The sequence below is a fragment of the Oncorhynchus gorbuscha genome, unplaced genomic scaffold, assembly GCF_021184085.1.
Source record: "Oncorhynchus gorbuscha isolate QuinsamMale2020 ecotype Even-year unplaced genomic scaffold, OgorEven_v1.0 Un_scaffold_5780, whole genome shotgun sequence".
Lineage (NCBI taxonomy): Eukaryota > Metazoa > Chordata > Actinopteri > Salmoniformes > Salmonidae > Oncorhynchus > Oncorhynchus gorbuscha.
Window position 1 is genome coordinate 1 of NW_025749505.1, and position 20030 is coordinate 20030.

The window sequence follows — 20030 nt, forward strand, 5'->3', positions numbered from 1 at the left end:
ATAATCTTATATTGCCTGGGGTGGTCTAGTGGTCTAATCTACTGTCTCTCTCTTTCAGCACTCTCTCTACTACCTTCTACCTCTTGTCTCTCTCTTTCAGCACTCTCTCTACTACCTTCTACCTCTGTCTCTCTCTTTCAGTACTCTCTCTACTACCTTCTACCTCCGTCTCACTCTTTCAGCACTCTCTCTACTTCCTTCTACCTCTGTCTCTCTTTTTCAGCACTCTCTCTACTACCTTCTACCTCTTGTCTCTCTCTTTCAGCACTCTCTCTACTACCTTCTACCTCTGTCTCTCTTTCAGCACTCTCTAAACACCAAAACCTCTACTCTCTCTTTCAGCACTCTCTCTACTTCCTTCTACCTCTGTCTCTCTCTTTCAGCACTCTCTCTACTACCTTCTACCTCCGTCTCTCTCTTTCAGCACTCTCTCTACTTCCTTCTACCTCTGTCTCTCTCTTTCAGCACTCGCTCTACTACCTTCTACCTCTTGTCTCTCTCTTACAGCACTCTCTCTACTTCCTTCTACCTTCTGTCTCGCTCTAACCAATAAACACGCAAAACACTTACATCATAGATTTAAAATAATCATCTCTTTCTTTTTAAAGGGTTGTTTTACCGTGTGAGAGAGCTAGACAGTGGCTGTCTCCTATGGAGAGGTCCACCACCCTGGTCGCTGTCAACTCCTCAATCAGTTTGGGTCTCAGTGCTGTGGCTTCAGAGGAACCACAGCCCAGGCAGGCCCCACAGCCCCAGGCATACACCTGGAACACAGGACAACACAGGACCAGTTACTACAACACAGGACAACACAGGACCAGTTACTACAACACAGGACCAGTTACTACAACACAGGACATAGAACCAGTCACTACAACACAGGACCAGTTACTACAACACAGGACCAGTTACTACAACACAGGACAACACAGGACCAGTTACTACAACACAGGACCAGTTACTACAACACAGGACAACACAGGACCAGTTACTACAACACAGGACCAGTTACTACAACACAGGACCAGTTACTACAACACAGGACAACACAGGACCAGTTACTACAACACAGGACAGTTATACAGGACCACTACAACACTACAACACAGGACCAGGACCAGTTTACTAGGACAACACAGGACATAGAACCAGTCACTAGAACACAGGACAACACAGGACCAGTTACTACAACACAGGACATAGAACCAGTCATTAGAACACAGGATATAGAACCAGTCACTAGAACACAGGACATAGAACCAGTCACTAGAACACAGGACATAGAACCAGTCACTAGAACCAGTCAGGATTAAAGGGTTTGCATATTGAAAGTAGCCTGGTCCCAGATCTGTTTGCACGGTCTTGCCAACTCCTATGGTTGTTGCCATGTCAAATATACCTGGAACCAGGCCATATAAAGACATCGCAACAGGAAGTTACTTGCAGACAGTATCGATAGAACAATAGAGACAGATGTTTCACTGCCTGTATAAAGACCACTGGCTGGCAGTGGGAGAACACGGAACAACATGGATTCATTATTATTTATTATTTTACCTTTATTTAACCAGGCAAGTCAGTTAAGAACTCATTCTTATTTTCAATGGCGGCCTAGGAACAGTGGGTTAACTGCCTGTTCAGGGGCAGAACGTGAGATTTGTACCTTGTCAGCTCGGGGGTTTGAACTTGCAACCTTCCGGTTACTCGTCATACGCTCTAACCACTAGGCTACCCTGCCCTCCTCTAACCACTAGGCTACCCTCCACTCCACTCTAACCACTAGGCTACCCTGCCACCCCTCCACTCTAACCACTAGGCTAACCTGCCGCCCCTCCAGCCCCTCTCTAACCACTAGGCTACCCTGCCGCCCCTCCACTCTAACCACTAGGCTACCCTGCCACCCCTCCACTCTAACCACTAGGCTACCCTGCCACCCCCTCCACTCTAACCACTAGGCTACCCTGCCACCCCTCCACCACTAGCTACCTGCCCCCTCCACTCTAACCACTAGGCTACCCTGCAGCCCCTCCACTCTAACCACTAGGCTACCCTGCCACCCCTCCACTCTAACTAGTCACTGCCGGCTAACCACCTTGTCTAACCGCCCCTCCACTCTAACCACTAGTCTACCCTGCCACCCCTCCACTCTAACCACTAGGCTACTCTGCCGCCCCCTCCACTCTAACCACTAGTCTATCCTGCCACCCCTCCACTCTAACCACTAGTCTACCCTGCCACCCCTCCACTCTAACCACTAGGCTACCTTGCCGCCCCTCCACTCTAACCACTAGTCTATCCTGCCACCCCTCCACTCTAACCACTAGGCTACCCTGCAGCCCCTCCACTCTAACCACTAGGCTACCCTGCTCATTTTCTCATTTACATTTACATTTAAGTCATTTAGCAGACGCTCTTATCCAGAGCGACTTACAAATTGGTGCATTCACCTTATGACATCCAGTGGAACAGTCACTTTACAATAGTGCATCTAAATCTTAAAGGGGGGGGGGGGGTGAGAGGGAATACTTATCCTATCCTAGGTATTCCTTAAAGAGGTGGGGTTTCAGGTGTCTCATCGATTAAACACTTGAAGTCATAACAGTTCTGTTCCAAAACCTAAAATCTGTTATGAACAGAGTGGACTAAGTTTTGTAGACATGACCCTTTGCAAAAAAAATATATATATTTTTTTATTGCGTTGTGAAGGACTGAAAGGCAGGGAGGTGTTCGCTAAAGGTAAATAATTATGCAGATGCATGCTAGAATGAGCCAATAGAATCTCCCTATCTCGTGATTGGCTCTGCCCACCTCCTTGCTTGTTCTGCCCACTATGACTCGTTTGTTCCCATTGGAAACGACAGACTGTGGTCTATCTTGGTTAAGTTGTAAAGATCTTTGTTAGTATTGTCAGTTGGACTAAAGGGAACTGTTTTGTGATAAATACTCATTTTAACATCCTGGTTAACAGTAACACAATGAGCAACACAATGTGAATAACAGGAGTTTATGTCTCTTTCTTACTATGACCAGACACAGAGTACCAGAGATCATTGCTACAGGAGATCATATGTTACAGGACATATAATATAGTGTTAAGTGAAAACAGCAACACTCCACACAACCAGGGAGAGATTATATCAACAAAACAGTCTTGTGTTTATTCACAAATGAAAGAATTCCTTGAATCGTTGACTAGCAGAATTCCCAAGATCAAACCCAAGCCACAGCCAGTGTTTTTTTATCCCCAAAGGCATCGTCTGTCGTTGTTGTTGTGACCCATCCCTGTGCAATACACTTCATTTAACTTGTAATCTAACCAGGATTCCATCCCTCCCTTGAAGTAAAAACAACAATTTTACAAGAGTCAAGTGAAGTTATAGCATGTAGAAGAGACATGAGGCCCAGGGACATGTCAGTATAGAAATATAGCATGTAGAACACACAACCTGGCATGGACCGCTCTGCCCAGGGACAGGTCAGTTTAGAAATATAGCATGTAGAACACACAGCCTAGCATGGACCGCTCTGCCCAGGGACAGGTACAGATGTTCCAGATTCCTCCCTCCCGTTTCTAAAGGATAAAACAGTCAGTAAACAGTCAGTCGTACCTGTCCAGTGGAGGTCAGGGCCAGGGAGGACTGGCTTCCAGCACACACTTTCCTTATGAACATCCCCTGCAAGGCCTCCACTACTTTGGGTTTATAGACACGGTTTGTATCTCCATGCCCCAGTTTCCCTGCAGGATAGACAAATGACACATTTAGAGACATTTAGAGATACATTGCCAATCGTATCATTTATGTAAAAACCCATTATTCAATATGAAGATAGAATTACACAATAAACTATATTTATTGATTTATATATTGTCTTTTATATTTCCATATATGTGTTGACATTTAGAGATATAGTGATAGTTTCCACATAATGACGCTGATATAAAAACACCCGATGGGATTCCAGCCTTGCGTCCTGAGCCTTCACCCACCATTGTCTCCCCCTCCGAAGGACCACACGGTGCGGCCATCTTTTGACAAAGCTATGGTGTGAGAACTCCCACAAGACACCTCTCCTACGTTGCTGATGTCTTTGACCAGAGTAGGAATGTTTCTGCTGTTGCTGTCTCCGTGACCTGCACACCAAAACACAGAGAGGAGAGATATGGCAAGACACCAGACGGGAGAGAAATATATTATCAACCAGACAGTGGAGAAATATATTATCAACCAGACAGAGAAATATATTATCAACCAGACAGTAGAGAAATATATTATCAACCAGACAGTGGAGAAATATATTATCAACCAGACAGTAGAGAAATATATTATCGGAGAAATATATTATCAACCAGACAGTAGAGAAATATATTATCAACCAGACAGTAGAGAAATATATTATCAACCAGACAGTAGAGAAATATATTATCAACCAGACAGTAGAGAAATATATTATCAACCAGACAGTGGAGAAATATATTATCAACCAGACGGGAGAGAAATATATTATCAACCAGACAGTGGAGAAATATATTATCAACCAGACAGTGGAGAAATATATTATCAACCAGACAGTGGAGAAATATATTATCAACCAGACAGTAGAGAAATATATTATCAACCAGACAGTAGAGAACTATATTATCAACCAGACAGTAGAGAAATATATTATCAACCAGACAGTGGAGAAATATATTATCAACCAGACAGTAGAGAAATATATTATCAACCAGACAGCGGAGAAATATATTATCAACCAGTAGTGGAGAAATATATTATCAACCAGACAGTAGAGAAATATATTATCAACCAGACAGTAGAGAAATATATTATCAACCAGACAGTAGAGAAATATATTATCAACCAGACAGCGGAGAAATATATTATCAACCAGACAGTGGAGAAATATATTATCAACCAGACAGTGGAGAAATATATTATCAACCAGACAGTAGAGAAATATATTATCAACCAGACAGTAGAGAAATATATTATCAACCAGACAGTAGAGAAATATATTATCAACCAGACAGTGGAGAAATATATTATCAACCAGACAGTAGAAATATATTATCAACCAGACAGTAGAGAAATATATTATCAGTAGAAATATATTATCAACCAGACAGTAGAGAAATATATTATCAACCAGACAGTAGAGAAATATTATTATCAACAGTAGAGAAATATATTATCAACCAGACAGCGGAGAAATATATTATCAACCAGACAGTAGAGAAATATATTATCAACATATCAACCAGACAGCGGAGAAATATATTATCAACCAGACAGTAGAGAAATATATTATCAACCAGACAGCGGAGAAATATATTATCAACCAGACAGTAGAGAAATATATTATCAACCAGACAGTAGGGAGAAATATATTATCAACCAGACAGTAGAGAAATATATTATCAACCAGACAGTAGAGAAATATATTATCAACCAGACAGTAGAGAAATATATTATCAACCAGACAGTGGAGAAATATATTATCAACCAGACAGTAGAGAAATATATTATCAACCAGACAGTGGAGAAATATATTATCAACCAGACAGTGAGAAATATAATATATTATCAACCAGACAGTAGAGAAATATATTATCAACCAGACAGTGGAGAAATATATTATCAACCAGACAGTGGAGAAATATATTATCAACCAGACAGTAGAGAAATATATTATCAACCAGACAGTGGAGAAATATATTATCAACCAGACAGTGGAGAAATATATTATCAACCAGACAGTAGAGAAATATATTATCAACCAGACAGTGGAGAAATATATTATCAACCAGACAGTAGAGAAATATATTATCAACCAGACAGTGGAGAAATATATTATCAACCAGACAGTGGAGAAATATATTATCAACCAGACAGTAGAGAAATATATTATCAACCAGACAGTAGAGAAATATATTATCAACCAGACAGTGGAGAAATATATTATCAACCAGACAGTAGAGAAATATATTATCAACCAGACAGTGGAGAAATATATTATCAACCAGACAGTAGAGAAATATATTATCAACCAGACAGTGGAGAAATATATTATCAACCAGACAGTAGAGAAATATATTATCAACCAGACAGACAGTAGAGAAATATATTATCAACCAGACAGTGGAGAAATATATTATCAACCAGACAGTGGAGAAATATATTATCAACCAGACACGGAGAAATATATTATCAACCAGACAGTAGAGAAATATATTATCAACCAGACAGTGGAGAAATATATTATCAACCAGACAGTAGAGAAATATATTATCAACCAGACAGAGAGAAATATATTATCAACCAGACAGTGGAGAAATATATTATCAACCAGACAGCAGAGAAATATATTATCAACCAGAAATATATTATCAACCAGACAGCGGAGAAATATATTATCAACCAGACAGCGGAGAAATATATTATCAACCAGACAGCAGAGAAATATATTATCAACCAGACAGTGGAGAAATATATTATCAACCAGACAGTAGAGAAATATATTATCAACCAGACAGTGGAGAAATATATTATCAACCAGACAGTGGAGAAATATATTATCAACCAGACAGCGGAGAAATATATTATCAACCAGACAGTAGAGAAATATATTATCAACCAGACAGTGGAGAAATATATTATCAACCAGACAGTGGAGAAATATATTATCAGACAGTAGAGAAATATATTATCAACCAGACAGCGGAGAAATATATTATCAACCAGACAGCTGAGAAATATATTACCAACCAGACAGTGGAGAAATATATTATCAACCAGACAGCGGAGAAATATATTATCAACCAGACAGCGGAGAAATATATTATCAACCAGACAGCGGAGAAATATATTATCAACCAGACAGCGGAGAAATATATTATCAACCAGACAGTGGAGAAATATATTATCAACCAGACAGTGGAGAAATATATTATCAACCAGACAGTGGAGAAATATATTATCAACATATCAACCAGACGGGGGAGAAATATATTATCAACCAGACAGTAGAGATATATATATTATCAACATATCAACCAGACGGTGGAGAAATATATTATCAACCAGACAGTGGAGAAATATATTATCAACCAGACAGTGGAGAAATATATTATCAACCAGACAGGAGAAATATATTATCAACCAGACAGTAGAGAAATATATTATCAACCAGACAGACGGGGAGAAATATATTATCAACCAGACAGCGGAGAAATATATTATCAACCAGACAGTGGAGAAATATATTATCAACCAGACAGTGGAGAAATATATTATCAACCAGACAGTGGAGAAATATATTATCAACCAGACAGTAGAGAAATATATTATCAACCAGACAGTGGAGAAATATATTATCAACCAGACAGCGGAGAAATATATTATCAACCAGACAGCAGAGAAATATATTATCAACCAGACAGTGGAGATATATATTATCAACATATCAACCAGACGGGGGAGAAATATATTATCAACCAGACAGTAGAGGAATATATTATCAACATATCAACCAGACAGCGGAGAAATATATTATCAACCAGACAGTGGAGAAATATATTATCAACATATCAACCAGACAGCGGAGAAATATATTATCAACCAGACAGTAGAGAAATATATTATCAACCAGACAGTAGAGAAATATATTATCAACCAGACAGTGGAGAAATATATTATCAACATATCAACCAGACAGTAGAGAAATATATTATCAACCAGACAGTGGAGAAATATATTATCAACCAGACAGTAGAGAAATATATTATCAACCAGACAGTGGAGAAATATATTATCAACCAGACAGTAGAGAAATATATTATCAACCAGACAGTAGAGAAATATATTATCAACCAGACAGTGGAGAAATATATTATCAACATATCAACCAGACAGTAGAGAAATATATTATCAACCAGACAGCGGAGAAATATATTATCAACCAGACAGTGGAGAAATATATTATCAACCAGACAGTGGAGAAATATATTATCAACCAGACAGCTGAGAAATATATTATCAACCAGACAGTGGAGAAATATATTATCAACCAGACAGTGGAGAAATATATTATCTACCAGACAGCGGAGAAATATATTATCAACCAGACAGCAGAGAAATATATTATCAACATATCAACCAGACGGGGGAGAAATATATTATCAACCAGACAGTGGAGAAATATATTATCAACCAGACAGTGGAGAAATATATTATCAACCAGACAGCAGAGAAATATATTATCAACCAGACAGTGGAGAAATATATTATCAACCAGACAGTGGAGAAATATATTATCAACCAGACAGTGGAGAAATATATTATCAACCAGACAGTGGAGAAATATATTATCAACCAGACAGTGGAGAAATATATTATCTACCAGACAGTGGAGAAATATATTATCAACCAGACAGTGGAGATATATATTATCAACCAGACAGTGGAGAAATATATTATCAACCAGACAGACAATACTCAGTGTTAATAATGTTTAGTGTTAATAATACTCAGTGTTAATAATGTTCAGTGTTAATAATGTTCAGTGTTAATAATGTTCAGTGTTAATAATGTTCAGGGTGCTGATAATGTTTAGTGTTAATAATGTTTAGTGTTAATAATGTTCAGTTTAATAATGTTCAGTGTTAATAATGTTCAGTGGTAATAATGTTCAGTGTTAATAATGTTCAGAGTTAATAATGTTCAGTGTTAATAATGTTCAGTGTTAATAATGTTCAGTGTTAATAATGTACAGAGTTAATAATACTCAGTGTTAATAATACTCAGTGTTAATAATGTTCAGTGTTAATAATGTTCAGTGTTAATAATACTCAGTGTTAATAATACTCAGTGTTAATAATGTTCAGAGGTAATAATGTTCAGGATGCTAATAGTGCTAACATTTACCTAATCTCCCGAAGTCTCCTTCACCCCACGTGTAGAGCTCTCCATCCTCACTGACCGCTGAACTGTGTCGGTAGCCCGCTGACACACACACCACCACCTGGCCCAACAACATTCGGCATTGAGACATGACACACTAAAACATACTCGTTTAGTGAAATTACACATTATTATACCATGGCATTGTTGAAAACCCGTTTCTGATTGGCTCGGAAGAGCTTTTCTAGAGCATGCATCATGTATCCTATAATGCCCGGGATAATTAAATGACTATAGTTCATTCTTAGATGTTTCAGCTGCTTTAGAAAGCAAAAGTGGAAATATTGGTAGTGTTGAATTAAGATTTTCATAATAGCAAACTACGACTGGTGGTTCGGTTAGCTAAGCTAAGCTAACCAGTCTGTTTGGTTACCGAGGCAACTACTGTAAACTTACCCCACTGTTTCAAGTGTATGATAAACACATTTCTACCTGGCAAATGTGTTCAATTATAGCCTTGGTATAAAAAGGGATATAAAATCAACGAGGGGCTCTATAATGTGTTCTCTGGAAGATAACGTGACTCCGTGGAAGTCGGTTCCCCTCGGTTAACGTGTCGTGGAAACACACCTTCCCACGGCTTTCATTATATTATATTATATTATATGTATTATTATATATTATTATTATATTATAGATATTATATTATTATTATATTATATATATATTATTATTATTATATTATATATTAGTATTATTATTATATATATTATTATTATTATTATATTATTATTATATTATATATTATTATAACATATATTATTATTATTATATTATATTATTATTATCATATTATATATTATTATTATATTATTATTATATATTATTATTATTATAATATTATATATTATTATTATATTATAATTATTATATTATATAGTATTATTATTATATTATCTATATATGTTATTATTATTATATATTATTATTATATATTATATTATTATTATTATTCTATCATATATTATTATTATTATTATATATTATTATTATTATATTATATATTATTATATTATATATATTATTATATATATTATTATTATTATATTATATATTATTATTATATATATTATTATATATTATTATTATTATAGAACACAGTCTCTGGTTGATTATCCCTTACATAATAACACTCAACACATCTCTATTGGTAAAGCACCATTTTGTTTTCGGTGAATTATCTCAAACAAGTCCTGACAAACAACACAGTGTGGTGGTCTAGGGGCTGTGGTGGTCTGTGGTGGTCTGGGGGCTGTGGTGGTCTGGGGCTGTGGTGGTCTGTGGTGGTCTAGGGGCTGTGGTGATCTAGGGGCTGTGGTGGTCTGGGGGGGGGCTGTGGTGGTCTGGGGGCTGTGGTGGTCTGGGGGCTGTGGTGGTCTAGGGTCTGTGGTGGTCTGGGGGCTGTGGTGGTCTGGGACTGTTGTGGTCTAGGGTCTGTGGTGGTCTGGGGCTGTTGTGGTCTAGGGGCTGTTGTGGTCTAGGGGCTGTGGTGGTCTGTGGTGGTCTAGGGGCTGTGGTGGTCTAGGGGCTGTGGTGGTCTGGGGGCTGTTGTGGTCTAGGGTCTGTTGTGGTCTAGGGTCTGTGGTGGTCTGTGTTGGTCTAGGGGCTGTGGTGGTCTGGGGGCTGTGGTGGTCTGGGGGCTGTTGTGGTCTAGGGTCTGTGGTGGTCTGTGGTGGTCTATGGGCTGTGGTGGTCTGGGGGCTGTGGTGGTCTGGGGGCTGTGGTGGTCTAGGGGCTGTGATGGTCTACAGGCTGTGGTGGTCTAGAGGCTGTGGTGGTCTGTGATGGTCTAGGGGCTGTGGTGGTCTGAGTCCTACCTTTCCCTGCAGAGGTCCCTGGATGAGTTTGGGGTACTTCTGTGTGGAGCTGTTCCCATGCCCCAACTTTCCGTAGTCCCCGTCTCCCCAACTGAACACCTCTCCCTCCGTGGTGAAGGCCAGTGTGTGTCCGTCCGACCCCTTCGATGACGTCACCTTTTTGATGGCGCGGTGAGGTTCAAAGGTCAGCTTCTTGAGAGACGATTGGTTGTTGGAGTCTCCCAGACCCAATCTGCCGTAGCTGCCTTTACCACAGGCTCTGACAGAGCCGTCAGAAGAGATGACGAAGGTGCAATATTGGCCTGCCTCAATCTGACACAGACAGACAAGCACAGGGTTTAGGATTCACACTTGTCAATGGGCATTTCCTAACCATCTGTGAAGATTTAGGATCCAGTCAGAGCCACTTATCTCTTTTAAACATAACTTTTATGAATCAGTGTGAATCACAGTTTTCCTTAACCCTGAGATAACAATGACTGGGTTATTATGGGAATCACAGTTTTCCTTAACCCTGAGATAACAATGACTGGGTTATTATGGGAATCACAGTTTTCCTTAACCCTGAGATAACAATGACTGGGTTATTTATGTTTTCCTTAACCCTGGAATCTGGGTTATTATGGGAACAGTTTTCCTTAACCCTGACGATAACAATGACTGGGTTATTATGGGAATCACAGTTTTCCTTAACCCTGAGATAACAATGACTGGGTTATTATGGGAATCACAGTTTCCCTTAACCCTGAGACAACAATGACTGGGTTATTATGGGAATCACAGTTTTCCTTAACCCTGAGACAACAATGACTGGGGGAATCACAGTTTTCCTTAACCCTGAGATAACAATGACTGGGTTATTATGGGAATCACAGTTTCCCTTAACCCTGAGATAACAATGACTGGGTTATGGGAATCACCTAAGGCATATTTAAATGTTGATTAAGCAGCCTAACTTTTGATTGAAATGTTCAGGGAATCACAGTTTTCCTTAACCATGGAACAACAATAACCAATTAGAGCGTAACTTTTTTCCCCCCAGGAATGTTTTACCTATAGTCTCCTTGGAGTGGGTGCAGGGTTCTGTTTATTTATTTTATTTTACCTTTATTTAACCAGGCAAGTCAGTTAAGAACAAAATCATCTTATTTTCAATGACGGCCTAGGAACAGTGGGTTAATTGCCTGTTCAGGGGGCAGAACGACAGATTTGTACCTTGTCTGCTCGGGGATTTGAACTTGCAACCTTCCGGTACTAGTTTCATTTTTAGGTAGCCATATTCCTTGGGCATTTTGTGGGTTATTGTCTATGTGTAGTTGTTGCCTGTCAGCACTTGCTTTTGTAGCTTCACGTTCGTTTTGTTATTTTGTTAATAAGTGTCCTTCGTTTAATTAAAAGAAGAATGTCTTCTAATCACGCTGCGCCTTGTTCTCCTCGTTATGAAGAACGTGACACCCGGAGCCTTGTGAGCAATCATGTATATTAACCCTGGATTGCTGATACTATGTACTGGCCATTGAGGGGCTTTGAAACCACCGGTCGGCCATATTGGTTCTCCCCAGTAGGAGCAGTCCTCCATAGGAATGGATAGAACTCTACAGTAGTTCAATTAAATGTTTCAAAGAACAAAACGACATGTATTTAAGTATTTTTCTGTGACACCGCATCTCTGGTCGTTGTGTGCTTGTCACCAAACAGCACGTGACTGGGGACTACCTCTCCAAAAAAATCTATTTTTATTTTATTTAACATTTTTATGTTTAGCTTTTTATGTTAAAAGTATGCATCAGGGTGTCTGTAATGGAATAAATGTGTCAAAAATGAAATAAGACATTTATAAATGCATTTCTATAGCTTTACAATCTTCTTTTTTTACAACGGAGGAGGAGTACCAAGATGGCTGCCCTGTGGCTTCAATACAGCACCCCCTGTCAGTCACCCAGGGTTTATACACATCATTACTTGTAAGTCACTCGCCAGGCTATCTAGTTGCAGTATGGAATTCACAGCTAAATGTTGGCCAGCTCGATATCTTATGATTATTAAGTTAACTGCCTGAAATGTGCTCAATGCTCTGTGCATTTGGTTTGCTAATTTAGTAGCTCGTTAGCTATCTAGCTAAGCGGTTAGTTTCTTCTAGAATTAAGCTTCTCTTGGTAACAGCAGAGAATCAAGAGGATCAAGAGATGACTTGGATGTTGATTATGGCAGCCCCCCCCTCTGATTCAGAGGGTCTGGGTTAAATGCGTTAACACATTTCAGTTGAATGTATTCAGTTGTACAAATGACTAGGTATCCCTCCCCCTTTCTGTCTAATATATGTTTTGTGCGTGCAGCAAACTGTGAGTACCATTTTTGCTTAACTTTATGAGCTAGGACATCTGTCCATGTCAAATACTGTATAAAATATTCACAATGCACTCGTTAGCATTTGGTTAGCATAAATGTATTTGTTAGCATTGCTAACCTTTCGGATTACAGAAGCTCAGTGGGGTTTGAAAATTGTGCCCATTTTGTTCATTGCCGGTTTTACTGAATATCCCGGTATTACCGAATATCCCGGTATTACCGAATATATCCCGGTATTACCGAATATATCCCGGTATTACCGAATATATCCCGGTATTACCGAATATATCCCGGTATTACTGAATATCCCGGTATTACTGAATATCCCGGTATTACTGAATATCCCGGTATTACTGAATATCCCGGTATTACTGAATATCCCAATATTACTGAATATCCCGGAATTACCGAATATATCCCGGTATTACCGAATATATCCCGGTATTACCGAATATCCCGGAATTACCGAATATATCCCGGTATTACCGAATATCCCGGTATTACCGAATATCCCGGTATTACCGAATATCCCGGTATTACCGAATATCCCGTTATTACCGAATATCCCGGTATTACCGAATATCCCGGTACTATCGAATATCCCGGTATGGCACAAGGCTTGAAGGTATGACAATCCGAATACCGCCCGAGCTTAATGTAACATCTCAATAACCAACCATGATTAGAACAGAAGACGGGAAACACAGAGTAACCTTTACTTTTTAATCCATGAAAGCCACTCTTCACACTCCAATGGATTTCCACTTTGTCTCTTCTTTAAGGTCTCCTCTCAGAACTAGGCTACACCAGCTAACTTCTTCAGAGACGTAATTCTTCTGTAGCTCAGTTGGTAGAGCATGGCGCTTGTAACGCCAGGGTAGTGGGTTCGATCCCCGGGACCACCCATACGTAGAATGTATGCACACATGACTGTAAGTCGCTTTGGATAAAAGCGTCTGCTAAATGGCATATATTATTATTATTATTATTAAGGTCTCCTCTCGGAACTAGGCTACACTAGCTAACTTCTCCAGAGACGTAATTCTTTAAGGTCTCCTCTCAGAACTAGGCTACACCAGCTAACTTCTCCAGAGACGTAATACTGAGGGGAATCAGCTTTCCTTATAAACCAGTGGTTGTCAAACCCCTCTGGGCCCCCCACGAGCCCTTCCATATATTTTAACTAATTCAGAGCTATCCCACCTGATTCAACCAATCATCTACTAATCATATAATAATCATCAACTAATCATCATCTAATCATCAACTAATCATCATCTAATCATCAACTAATCATCATCTAATCATCAACTAATCATCATCTAATCATCAACTAATCATCAACTAATCATCATCTAATCATCAACTAATCATCATCTAATCATCTACTAATCATCTACTAATCATCTACTAATCATCATCTAATCATCTACTAATCATCTACTAATCATCATCTAATCATCTACTAATCATCATCTAATCATCTACTAATCATCTACTAATCATCTACTAATCATCACTAATCATCATCTAATCATCTACTAATCATCATCTAATCATCTACTAATCATCTACTAATCATCATCTAATCATCTACTAATTATCTACTAATCATCTACTAATCATCATCTAATCATCAACTAATCATCTACTAATCATCTACTAATCATCTACTAATCATCTACTAATCATCTACGAATCATCAACTAATCATCTACGAATAATCTACTAATCATCTACTAATCATCTACTAATCATCAACTAATCATCAACTAATCATCAAGTCTTTGATTAGATCAGGGGAATCAGCTTTCCTTATAAACCAGTGGTTGTCAAACCCCTCTGGGCCCCCCATGAGCCCTTCCATATATTTTAACTAATTTAGAGCTATCCCACCTGATTCAACTAATCATCAACTAATCATCATCTAATCATCATCTAATCATCATCTAATCATCAACTAATCATCATCTAATCATCAACTAATCATCTACTAATCATCAACTAATCATCAACTAATCATATACTAATCATATACTAATCATCAACTAATCATCAACTAATCATCGACTAATCATCGACTAATCATCGACTAATCATCTACTAATCATCAACTAATCATCAACTAATCATCAACTAATCATCATCTAATCATCTACTAATCATCTACTAATCATCATCTAATCATCTACTAATCATCAAGTCGTTGATTAGATCAGGTGACCTAATTCAAGGACAAAACAAAATTGTGGAACGTCTGGAGGTTCACCCGAGAAGAGCTTCGAGAACCACTGGCTTTAAAATAAAAAGACAAACAGGAAATGACACACACACCTTTGGAGACCTGTGGTCTCTTACCGTCTGTGTGTCGGCGAAGCTGGGTGCCAACTTGGGCTGGAGGATCTTCTCCTGTGTTCCCTCCACCAGCTGGTGGGAGCTGTTACTGCCCCAGACGTACACCTCACACGTCTCTGACAGCATGGGAGCCTCGCCGCTCTGGAGGCTGTCTGGGCTGGCACAGGTACGGGAGTAGTCTGACGCCATCCTGCACACCTGGGAGGAAGTAGTGCTTTACTTGAGAAGGCTACCTACCTACATGTAAACCTTCGTAACCCATACATATCACATTCATAAAGCCGTATATAAAAGCTGTTCAGAAGACTTTATTTTTTTTAACGTAAAATGACCTGTAAAAAATATTTTACCTCTTCGAACAGACAGAGAGCTGCTTCATACAAAGAGCACAGCCCGTCTGATGTCCGAGTCGGTTCCCTCCACTGACTCCTGTCTGCTGACGAGCCCTGGTCAGGAGACATCAGAGACACAGTCAGCCACAGAGACATATAGGGAGACACAGTCAGCCACAGAGACATATAGGGAGACACAGTCAGACACAGAGACATGTAGGGAGACACAGTCAGCCACAGAGACATGTAGGGAGACACAGTCAGACACAGAGACATATAGGGAGACACAGTCAGACACAGAGACATATAGGGAGACATCAGATACACAGTCAGCCACAGAGACATGTAGAGAGACACAGTCAGCCACAGAGACATATAGGGAGACACAGTCAGCCACAGAGACATATAGGGAGACACAGTCAGCCACAGAGACATGTAGCCATGTTACACGGCATATGGAGAAACGGGACCGTACAGAAGGACTCGTAACATAATCAATCAAGAGGTAATGAGAATAAGAAGAAGAAGCAGCAGGAATACATTGCCACCTGGTAATACAAAGAGCACAATAGACCTACAGAATACAATGGAAGTACGCAACAAATCATGAACAATAAAGTGTGTCTAGGGAGTTTTTTCTCCTAGCCACTGTGCTTCTACATCTGCACTGCTTGCTGTTTGGGGGTTTTATGCTGGGTTTCTGTACAGCACTTTGAGATATCAGCTGATGTAAAAAGGGTTTTATGAATAGATTTGATTGGTTGTTTAAAGGACTCTTACCAGGGAACGTCTCATCTGCATGAGGATGTTCATGAAGCAGTCGTATCCAATCAGCCCTTCCTGGTTCAGCAGACACGCCTTCATCGTCTCCTTCTCCATGGTGCTGACCACGGCGGACGCCACCAGAGCCATCTCCACCCACTCCAGAAGGTACCTCAGGGACCCCCTCTGGGCAGCCAGGCCCAGCAACAGCTCCGACGCCAGCCTCCGACCCAAGACGTCCGCCCCGGAGTTTGGCATGGTCACTCCCTTCAGGAAAGTGGTGACCTGGGTCAGGCAGTCCAGACCCATCGGGGGGATCTTACTCTCGTTGGCCAGGGAAAGAGGCGGCAGGGACGAGACCACGTCCATGGCCGTGTGGATGACGTCGTTACAGAGGTTGAGTCCTCCGGGGCCCGGCGGCGGCGGCATCATCCAGCTCTGACGGAGCAGAGCGAACAGCAGACTGAGGCCCGTTCGGACCCCCATCTCGATCAGAGCATCGGTGCTGGACCGCGGCCGCTCGCTGACAGAGTGCAGGTCGGACGACCCGGAGTTGTTGTCGGGCGAGTGCTGCTGCTGCTTGACTTTGCCCTTGTCGTGGTACTTGTTGGACAGAGCGAAGAAGATCCTCTGGAGGACCAGCAGGCGTTTGCGGAGAGCGGAGGCGAAGGGAGAGTCGGAACACACCATCTTGGCCAACGCCATCTGGCTGTTGAGGAGGGCGTCTAGGTAGTGTTCCTGTTCATCGCTGGACAGGGACTCACGCTCAAAGTCTGGCAGCTGGGGTCCCTTCAGACACAACACCTGAGGACACAGCATTGATATTAGGCCTCTGTAGTGTGTGTGTTGTGGTGATGTGTTAGCTATGTGATGTTGTCACTGTGGGCCTCGTTAAACCTTTTATTCTGATCCCAGATCTGTTTGTGCTCAGGACCAAACAGATGTTGGTCATGACAGAGACTGACAAGGAGTTGGTATGATAGTATAAACAAACTGGCACGCAGGCTTACGATGACATATAGAGCTAATAATAATAATAATAATAATAATAATAATAATAATAATAATAATAATAATAATAATAATAATACTAATAATAATAATAATAGTAATAATAATAATACTAATAATAATATAGTAATAATAATAATAATAATAATAATAATATAATAATAATAATAATAATAATAATAATACTAATAATAATAATAATAATAATAATACTAATAATAATAATAATACTAATAATAATAATAATACTAATAATAATAATACTAATAATAATAATACTAATAATAATAATACTAATAATAATAATAATACTGATAATAATAATAATAATAATAATAATAATAATAATAATAATAATAATAATAATAATAATACTAATAATAATAATAATACTAATAATAATAATAATAATACTAATAATAATAATACTAATAATAATAATAATAATAATAATAATAATAGTAATAATAATAATAATAATAATACTAATAATAATAGTAATAATAATAATAATAATACTAATAATAATAATAATAGAGCCAATAATAATAATAATAATAATAGAGCCAATAATAATAATAATACTAATAATACTAATAATACTAATAATAATAATAATAATAGAGCCAATAATAATAATAATACTAATAATAATAATACTAATAATAATAGAGCTAATAATAATAATAATAATAATAATAATAATAATAGAGCTAATAATAATAATAATAATAATAGAGCTAATAATAATAATAATAATAATAATAGAGCTAATAATAATAATAATAATAATAATAGAGATAATAATAATAATAATAATAATAATAGAGATAATAATAATAATAATAATAATAGAGATAATAATAATAGAGCTAATAATAATAATAATAATAATAGAGATAATAATAATAATAATAATAATAATAATAATAATAATAATAATATAATAATAATAATAATAATAGAGCTAATAATAATAATAATAGAGCAAATAATAATAATAATAATAATAATAATATATATATATTTTTTTAAATAATAAAACTAAATTTCTGCGCAATGCAGACGATAAAGTATTGGCTGTGTCGCCATATGGCCTCTACACAGAGAAGCCGAGTTCCATTTGGCTTCACAGACATTAACTCAATCTCATTCTGCTCCACCCACCTGTTGGGGAAGGACGACCACCTCTTTGTTGGTGAGCAGCTTAGAGTAGAGCACGGACACGCCCTCCCGCGTGGAGATGGACTCGCTGTCGTCCGTGATCCACGAGCCGTTCAGGTGCTCCAGCCATTTGAGCTTCACTGGAGGTATCATCAGGGCCATGATGTCACTCTGCTGCCATTAGTCCTGGGAGGACAGGGGGACAGATATTAACGAGGACAGGGGGACAGATATTAACGAGGACAGGGGGACAGATATTAACGAGGACAGGGGGACAGATATTAACGAGGACAGGGGGACAGATATTAACGAGGACAGGGGGACAGATATTAACGAGGACAGGGGGACAGATATTAACGAGGACAGGAGGACAGATATTAACGAGGACAGGGGGACAGATATTAACGAGGACAGGGGGACAGATATTAACGAGGACAGGGGGACAGATATTAACGAGGACAGGGGGACAGATATTAACGAGGCCGAACCATTAAGAAAGGGAAACAATCACAGGAACAACAATAAGCTATGACACAACCAGACAGTCAGAGGAGAGACATATTAACATCAACCAGACAGACAGAGGAGAGACATATTAACATCAACCAGACAGACAGAGGAGAGACATATTAACATCAACCAGACAGACAGAGGAGAGACATATTAACATCAACCAGACAGACAGAGGAGAGACATATTAACATCAACCAGACAGAGGAGAGACATTAACATCAACCAGACAGACAGAGGAGAGACATATTAACATCAACCAGACAGACGAGAGACATTAACATCAACCAGACAGACAGAGGAGGGACATTAACATCAACCAGACAGAGAGACATTAACATCAACCAGACAGACAGAGGAGAGACATTAACATCAACCAGACAGACAGAGGAGAGACATATTAACATCAACCAGACAGACAGAGGAGAGACATATTAACATCAACCAGACAGACAGAGGAGAGACATATTAACATCAACCAGACAGACAGACGAGAGACATATTAACATCAACCAGACAGACGAGAGACATTAACATCAACCAGACAGAGGAGAGACATATTAACATCAACCAGACAGAGGAGAGACATTAACATCAACCAGACAGACAGAGGAGAGACATTAACATCAACCAGACAGACAGAGGAGAGACATATTAACATCAACCAGACAGAGATATATTAACATCAACCAGACAGACAGAGGAGAGACATATTAACATCAACCAGACAGACAGAGGAGAGACATATTAACATCAACCAGACAGAGATATAT

General features: G+C 38.9%; 1 protein-coding gene across 1 annotated transcript; it reads right to left on the reverse strand.

Annotated features, from left to right (window-relative positions):
* Nucleotides 1-580: 580 nt before the first annotated feature.
* On the reverse strand, nucleotides 581-18929 carry LOC124029195 (probable E3 ubiquitin-protein ligase HERC1). Its single transcript, XM_046340995.1, has 9 exons — nucleotides 18751-18929; nucleotides 16591-17376; nucleotides 15829-15924; nucleotides 15482-15676; nucleotides 10775-11086; nucleotides 8922-9018; nucleotides 3989-4132; nucleotides 3609-3736; nucleotides 581-764 (listed from the first exon to the last, which is right to left on the reverse strand). The coding sequence occupies exons 1-9, from the start codon at nucleotides 18907-18909 to the stop codon at nucleotides 603-605; spliced, it is 2079 nt and encodes a 692-aa protein (XP_046196951.1). The 5' UTR covers nucleotides 18910-18929; the 3' UTR covers nucleotides 581-602.
* Between the last annotated feature and the right edge of the window lie 1101 nt (nucleotides 18930-20030).

Coding starts and splice junctions, on each gene's coding strand:
- LOC124029195 (XM_046340995.1), bottom strand. CDS start 18,909: ATGGCCCTGATGATACCTCCAGTGAAGCTCAAATGGCTGGAGCACCTG. Junction 15,925..16,590: donor TGCAGATGAGACGTTCCCTG/GTAAGAGTCCTT, acceptor TCTCCTGACCAG/GGCTCGTCAGCAGACAGGAG. Junction 3,737..3,988: donor CTTCGGAGGGGGAGACAATG/GTGGGTGAAGGC, acceptor TCTATCCTGCAG/GGAAACTGGGGCATGGAGAT.